This window comes from Gorilla gorilla, chromosome 12 (assembly GCF_029281585.2).
Source record: "Gorilla gorilla gorilla isolate KB3781 chromosome 12, NHGRI_mGorGor1-v2.1_pri, whole genome shotgun sequence".
Taxonomy (NCBI): domain Eukaryota; kingdom Metazoa; phylum Chordata; class Mammalia; order Primates; family Hominidae; genus Gorilla; species Gorilla gorilla.
Window position 1 is genome coordinate 39,153,056 of NC_073236.2, and position 8,018 is coordinate 39,161,073.

At 47.9% G+C, this 8,018-nt stretch overlaps 1 protein-coding gene across 9 annotated transcripts in view; it reads right to left on the minus strand.

Moving 5' to 3' along the window:
• RNF149 (ring finger protein 149) overlaps window positions 1–6,469 on the minus strand; it is a 47,571-nt gene extending 41,102 nt beyond the window's left edge. For 8 of the 9 annotated variants that reach the window (XR_010129874.1, XR_004069370.3, XR_008677067.2 and 5 more), the window contains exon 1: window positions 5,374–5,964. Coding sequence is in view for 3 of the 9 variants with exons in the window: in XM_031007964.3 (XP_030863824.1) it covers window positions 5,374–5,833 (460 nt within the window). In the remaining 6 variants the exon portion in view is untranslated. Of the gene's footprint in view, window positions 1–5,373 lie in introns of all 9 variants that reach the window. The other variant, XM_004031528.4, reaches the window with a different exon arrangement.
• Between the last annotated feature and the right edge of the window lie 1,549 nt (window positions 6,470–8,018).

Below are 8,018 nucleotides of genomic sequence, written 5' to 3' on the forward strand. Positions count from 1 at the left end.
ATGCAATGCTTTATCTCAGACCTTCTGCCACTCAGAATGTCCTATAGCCCACTCACCTCTACCGCACACAACACACCTTCCCCATCGACTTTAACTTGTCCTTCAAAACTCAACCTCAGCCAGGTGTGGTGGCTCACACCTGCAATCCCAGCATTCTGGGAGGCTGGGGCAGAAGGACAGCTTGAGTCCAGGAATTCGGAAGCAGCCGGGCAACACACGGAGACCCCATCTCTACAAAACATTTAAAAAATTAGCCAGGTGTGGCAGCATGCACCTGTAGTCCCAGCTACGCAGAAGGCTAAGGTTGGAGGATTGCTTGATCCCTAAAGGGCAAAGCTACAGTGAGCTATGATGGTGCCACTGCACTCCAGCCTGGGCAACAGACTGAGACACTTGTCTCTAAAAAAAAAAAAAAACAAAAACAAAACCCCAAAACCAACCAAAAAAACCTCAACCTTTCTGGGAAGTGTCCTAGCTAATCCCACCCTCTGTGAGGCTATGAGGTGCCATTTGTCTTCCTATAGCACCAAAATACATTTTATTTTATTTTTGAGACAGAGTCTTGCTCTGTCACCCAGAGCGGTAGTGCAGTGGTACAATCTCGGCTCACTGCAACCTCTGCCTCCCAGGTTCAAACTAGTCTCATGTCTCAGCCTCCCAAGTAGCTGAGACTACAGACACTTGCCTCGACCCTGGCTAATTTTTTTTTTTTTTGTATTTTTAGTAGAGACGGAGTTTTTGCCATGTTGGCCAGGCCAGTCTCGAACTCCTGACCTCAGGTGATCCACCCGCCTCAGCCTACCAAAGTGCTGGGATTACAGGTGTGAGCTACTGCGCCCGACCCCAAAATACATTTTAAATTCAAATCTAAACTTTTCGATCATTTGTGAGAGTGTAGCATTACAGAGCATCAATAATTTATTATCCATTCATAAAAGACTATTTAACTTGCTCTGCAAATACAAACTGCACACCCCTCTCAACATGTGAACTCTCTAGAGGTCAGGGATTTCTTTTTTAATTTTATTCTTATACCTCTAATCAATAGGAGGGATTTCTTATACCTCTTTGTAACCTCCCCTGCCACCCAACTCTGGCAGATTCCCAAATATAGCTCCAAGCCTTGCCAGTACTTGGCACTCAGTAAATAACTGTTAAAAAATGAAAGTGCCATTCTTAAAAGACCACGCTAAGATTTCAGTTAAAGGATCAGCCTATTTGTTAACAAACATATGTATGTTAATTTAAGGCCAATATCCTGTAAAAGCTTTTGTTGTAGTGCTTTGATGTTTACTAATTTCCACCTACCTTGGTCAAGCTTACTTTGATACCTTTGCAATACCTGCATTAAATCCCTTTCCTTAGCCAGGTGTGGTGGCTTACACTCCCAGCACTGTGGGAGGCCAAGACAGGCAGATCACTTGAGCTGAGGAGTTTGAGAACAGCCTGACCAACATGGCAAAACCCCATCTTTACAAAAAATACAAAAATTAGCCAGACATGGTGGCGTGCGCTTGTAGTCCCAGCTACCTGGGAGGCTGAGGTGAGAGAATCACTTGAGTCCAGGATGCAGAGGTTACAATGAGCCAAGATCATGCCACTGCACTCCAGCCTGGGTGACAGAGCAAGACCTTGCCTCAAAAACAAAACAAAACAAAACAAAAACAAAAACAAAAAAAACCCTTTCCTTTATGCTTCCTAAGCACCTGTGCATACTGGAATTATATGAGGTCCAAACCATATTGTCTGGAAAGTTCTGTGTATCACTCCTACTAGACCTCTCAAGGCCTACACCTTTCATGGGCAGGCCTGTGTCCTAGGCATTTCTACCCCTCAGGAGGCATAATACTGAACCCAAAGTGGCTGCTGAATATATGTCTGCTAAAGTAAACAGAATTGACTTTGGGCAACAGCAACAGTCCTTACAGTTGTTCGGACAAAAAAATTCCAGTCACATTTTTTTTAGAGCCACAATAAAATACTGATTTAAATCCCAAAAGCATCTTGTACTGGATTCTAGTAGAGACGAGCAATAGGTTTCAGAAAAACTGGAGAAATTCTCCTGAGGCTTGGGAAGAGACTACTAGTACTTTTTTTTTTTTGAGACAGGGTCTCACTCTGTCACCCAGGCTAGAGTACAGTGGCACAATCTCGGCTTACTGCAACCTCTGCCTCCCAGGTTCAAGCGATTCTCCTGCCTCAGCCTCCTGAGTAACTAGGACTACAGGCACACACCACCACGCCCGGCTAATTTTTGCATTTTTAGTAGAGACAGGGTTTCACCATGTTGGCCAGGCTGGTCTCGATTTCTTGACCTCATGATCCACCAGCCTCAGCCTCCCGATGTGCTGGGGATTACAGGCATGAGCCAACGCACTCGGCCTAGTATTCAATTTTACAGGCAGGCCACCTCTACCTATTTCACAGAAAACCAGTGTTACACAGAACAGTAAGAACCACTGAATCAGTGGTCTTTCCTGGCTCTAGTCACACTCTGACTAAATACAGAAACCTAAGTCTGAGCTGTCTTCAAGGCTGTCTGTACACAGTCACCTTGTGAATTAATTCCATTCTCAAAAAGTTATACCCAATGTGGCCACATTCTGTAAGGGTCTTGTCATTTCTGCAGTCACGACTATAGTACTGGCCCTTATATTTCTACTTAGACTAGCCCCACAGTCTAAGTGGATTCTGTTTCCAGCTTTTGCTGTTTAATCCATGTGTCACACTGCTACCAAACTAATTTCCCTTTAATCAGTGCTTCAAAATGTTGGATAATTTTGTCGGCCTCTCCCCTACTCTCTAAACATTTGGCAATATCTGGAGACATCTTTGATTGTCAGAAGTGGAATTTAGTGGGTGGAGGCCAGGGATGCAGCTAAGATATCCTAAATGCACAGGGCAACCCCCGCCCCAACACACACAGACACATACATGGGGTGAGGGGGGTAGGAACAGGGAGGGAGAGGGAGAGGAGGGGGAGAGGGAGAGAGAACAAAGAATTATCTGGCCCTAGATTACTAGATTACTGTGTCGTCTCTGGCTAATCTTTTAAAGTCCTTGAGCACCAGTTTCCTCATCTGTATGTACTCCGTGGTCAAATACCTTCCTTAAAGGCTGTTGGGAAGAGTGAGTCACTCTATGCAGAACACTGAGCTGTGTGGGCTGTGTCTGCAGACTGGACACTTCACACATCTTTAAATTGTTTCGTTGGTCTTTTCTCTCAAACAGAATTATTCTCTCACTAAAAAGGCTAGAATGGACACCGATAATGGGAAGAGAAGCTCCCAAGAAGTGGATTTCTCATGAACATCATGGTTGTTTTTCTGGCCCTGGATAAATTACATGTCAATAACATAAGCAGGCAAGGTTGCTGACCCATGGTTACAACAAGTGCTATTAGCCCGAAAAGGTGTTTCTTAATGCTATTATCAAAAAATGCAGTAAGTAGATTTGGAAAACTGTAGGCTGATGAACCTGCTATTTGAAAAAAAGTCTACATTAAGATGGGTGTATAAGAACCCAGCATCAGAGAATCAATGGCACACTAACCTCTTTTCTTTGACAGAACTACTAAAGCAGGGAACACTGTTGATAGTATGTATGTGGAGTGCTATGTCAAATCTGACAGGACCTTTCATGACATTCTTGTGGAAACGCAGCCTGGGTACCGTGACAATAGATTTGTAATCACTGGAATAACCGCACGGAACGTAGTGCCTAGCCCAGTGCCACCACATGGACATCTGCTCTCATTCCCATGCCCTCCTTTCGCTGCGACTGAGGAACTGTCCTTGGACCGCCTGTGACCAAGCCTCCAGTGTTCTGGACTCAGCCTTCTTGCCTTCCGGAAGACTCTCGCAGATCACTCCCACACAATTTCAAACACACCCTACCAACTCTGTCCCACCATCCCATACTCCCACAGTTTCTGCCCATTCCTCTGCATCTCCCTCAGTCTTCAATCTTCTTGAAAGAGTTGTCCTAACAGTCCTTACTTCTTCTCAACAGTCTCTCAACTGACTACCTTTCCCATCACTTCACAAAATAGGCAAATCCAAGGTTATTTTTCTGTCCTCACTTTACTGTTAGGACCTGAACTTGTATTCAGGAAGCCAAAACAGAGCAAAAAACAGAAGTATAGGAAAAAGAATGTCTGACTTAGTAGCAGTGGAAACTGAAAACAAAAACCAAAACTAACCACATTAAGCTGAGAATGAGTCAACTAGTTGTGTGATGCATAAAGTGATGTTATCTTACATAACAGAGTATGTTCACTCTCTGTGTACTGGTCGTTATTTTACCCGGAACTTAGTTTCAAGGACATTTTGCAAAATAAGACTTAAACTATGACTACTGCCTGAAGATACAACCTGCTGCCCTAGGGAATGGTATGTGTAGGAAGGGCTGCCTGGCAAATAGCAAGGTCTTTTTTGTCTTTTTTCCTTGAGGTCTTGCTCTGTCGCCCAGGCTGGAGTGCAGTGGCACAATCACAGCTCACTACAGTCTCGATCTCCTGGGCTCAAGTGATTCTCCCATCTCAGCTCCTGAGTGCCTGGGACTACAGGCGGGCGCCACCACGCCCACGTGATTTTAAGAAATTTTTGCAGATATGGGGTCTATGTTGGCCAGGCTGGTCTCACACTCCTGGCCTCAAACGATCCTCCCACCTCGGCCTCCCAAAGTGCTGGGATTACAGGCGTGAGCCACTGTGCCCGGCCCCAAGGTCTTTTCTTGAATGAATACAGTAATTTTAAAATTTTGATCGTAACTCAAGACTCAGTGAATCTGACTGGCAGTACAGCCAGTGTTATAACCCTAAATTTAGCAAGTCAGAAAGCACAGGTCAAGGCTTACTGACTCAGTCAGATGCAGGTTTTCTGACTCACAGTTTAGAATATTCAGACATGATTCAAGAAAGTGAAGAAACCAGAGTGCCAACGAGCCATCACTTTATGTTGGTGAAGGGACAACCGATCGTGGGGCGCGCTGGGGGAAGAGTTTGGATTCCTACTCACCCCTCCGACTTTGGGAAGCGGTGAATGGAAAAGAGGCCCATGATTAGGAATCATGAGATTTCCCCACCTGTTAGAACCACAAGCCTCCTTCTGTGGATTTTAACCTCTTTAGTACTCCCTTCACCTCATCGATCAAAGGCGAAGATCACATCTTGTCTGCAGACTTACCTCCCTCCCAACAGCGCTCGGGGAGCCGCACCGAGCAAACGACGGCTTCCCTGAAAGTTCCAACAGCCAGAGGCCTGAGAGTCGTGCCAGGCCCGCTTCGCGGCCTGCGGTTCAGGGCCAACCCTGAAGACCCCAGCCTCGGCTGCCGCGAAGTCCCCCTCCCGTCCTCGCGCCCCGGCCTGCTCACCCGCGTGAGACATGGGCAAGGTGATGTTCCCGTAGCGCTCCTCATTATAGAGGACGACGGCCGAGGCGTTCCTCCGCGCCGCCACCAGCACCTTGTCCTTGAAGGTGCAGCCCCCGCGAGCCACCAGGGCGACCCAGGGCGCGGCCCCTCGGCCGCCGGGCTCGGGCACGAAGAAGCGCGTGTCGGGCGCGCAGCCCTCGAGGTCTCCGCCGGGCGCCCACGGGACGCCCACCAGGCCATGCGCGCCCTCCTTGGGCGAGCTGTCGCCGAAGCGGCCACTCTCCGAGACGCTCCACACCGTCAGGTTGGTCTGCGGGTCCACGTACTCGATGTTTACCACGGCCGAGAACCACTCGAGAGCCCGGCCCCGGGCCCCGGGCACGCACAGGGCCAGGGCGAGCAACGCCAAAGCCAACACGCCGCAAGCCCCGACGCCGGCTTCGCGCTGCCGCCACGCCATGGCAGCACCGCTGAGCTGACTAAGGGGAGTCAGGGTCACGCGCGAGTGCGGTGCAGTCGAAGAGCAGAGAAAAGCGGACACCCACCGCCGCCCAGGAAGACTGAGGCGGGGTCGGGGCCGCTGCGCACGCGCACCTGGCGGAGTGGACGAAGGGCGTGATCGGCCCTGGCTCCGCCCCCGCCCGACCGGCCGCGTTGTGCGCAGGCGTAAGCTCCGCGGAGCCTCGGACCGCGATCTGTCCCGGGATCTCAGGCGCCTGTGGGCCGAGGCGGGGCGCGCAGCCTGTACCACAGCTTGCGCCACGGCGGAACCCGTGGCCGGGGGCCAAGTTTGCGCAATAGGACGTCTAGCACCCCCAAAGTGAAGGGAAGTAACTCCAGAGAAACGGGAAGCTTCCCTGAAAGCAGGCGTGGGACCGCAGTTCTGTAAAATCGCTGAACAGATGTTTGTGGAGAGTTTATTGTGCAAGGCACATGGCAGAGGCCTTGTCTAAGTCGTTTCAAAGTTAATTAGCCAAGCCTGGTGGCGCCCAACTAGAGTTCCCACTTGGGAGGCCGAGGTGGGAGGATCACCTGAGCCCCGGGGGTCGAGGCTGCAGTGAGCCGAGATCACCACTCCACTCCAGCCTGGGCGACTAAGCGAAACCCTGTCAATTAAGGGAAAAAAAAAATCCAAATACATTTTGTAAAAAAAAAAAAAAAAAAAAATCCAAAGCTACGCACACATTATCCAACTGCCTTTTGCTACTAATATTATGATGCTAATTGATTCCTTACAGCTTAAGTATATTTACAACAGCCCTTTTTGTTATAGTATTTTATGCATGATCTGTAATTTTGAAATAATCAGGCATAAGCATACAACGTAAGTGCTCATTTAAGGAGTCTGATGCCTACTACTGATGACATACAATGTAAGTGCTCATTTAGGCATCAGACTACCTAAATGAGCACTTACGTTTCATGTCAATAAAAAAGGGAAAAGGATTTATTGTTTGGACATCAATACCCAGTGATAGAGAATCCATATAAAATTACTATTGAGTACAAAGCCTACTGCTTTCAGAAAGGAAGTTCAGAACATTGATTTCTGATAGACTCATCTTCCTGCGTTAAGGGTCTATAACTGTGGGAAGTAGGTTGTTACTGCCTGCATCACGTGTTTTTTGTTTTGTTTTGTTTTGACGGAGTCTTGCTCTGTCGCCCAGGCTGGAGTGCAGTGGCGCGATCTTGGCTAACTGCAACTTCTGCCTCCCAGGTTCAAGCGATTCTCCTGCCTCAAGCTCCGGAGTAGCTGGGATTACAGGCGTGCACCACCCAGCTAATTTTTGTATTTTTAGTAGAAACAGAGTTTCGCCATGTTGGCCAGGCTGGTCTTGAACTCCTGACCACAGCCTCCCAAAGTGCTGGGATTACAGGCGTGAGGCTGTGCGACCGGCCTGCACCATGTGTTTTTTGTTGGGCCTTAAACCCTCTCCATTTCCTCTTTGTTGCTGTCTCTGTGCTCCAAAATGCAGTTTGACCCACAACCTGTTAAGTTTTCCATGAAGATGGATCTCCTCTCCTTTCCCATCAGGAAACTGAATTTTAAAAGGCCCAAAGGGCCTCAGGCTTAAATTATCGTGGTCTATGCAGGCTGAGAACGGGTTTTAGGAACGCCTCCACCACCACCCTTTATGCTCCAGCAAAACAAATACTGTAGTTCCCAAAAACGTGTCCTTGCAGTTTCATGTTAGGTCTTGCAAATTCATTTACTTCTTTCTCCAATGACCTGCTCCTGGCTCTTGTCCCAGCAAACACTAAGTTAGTCTTCAAATGTTAATTCAAAAGCTATTTTTTTGGTGAAACCCGTCTTGGGTAACTATGGGCAAACTTGGGTGCTCCTCCAGTTGTCCATGTTGCTTGTATGTATTATGTTTGTACATTCATGCTGTACCAGCAATACTGCTTTCCAAGTTTTGGGCCTTCTTTTAATGTTGTGAACTTTGCAAGGGCTGGGATTGTGTCCTCGGTCTTTTCATGAGCCTACCTCAACTAGCACAGTGGTGTATGTGTAATTGATAATTTCTGAAATAGGCAGAATAGGGTTTTTTTGTTTTTTTTGTTTTTTTTGTTTTTTACTGTGCCAGAGTTCAGTACTCAGGATTGGTTACAGGCTTGTTGAGCAAAGTCCAGCAGGCTAATAG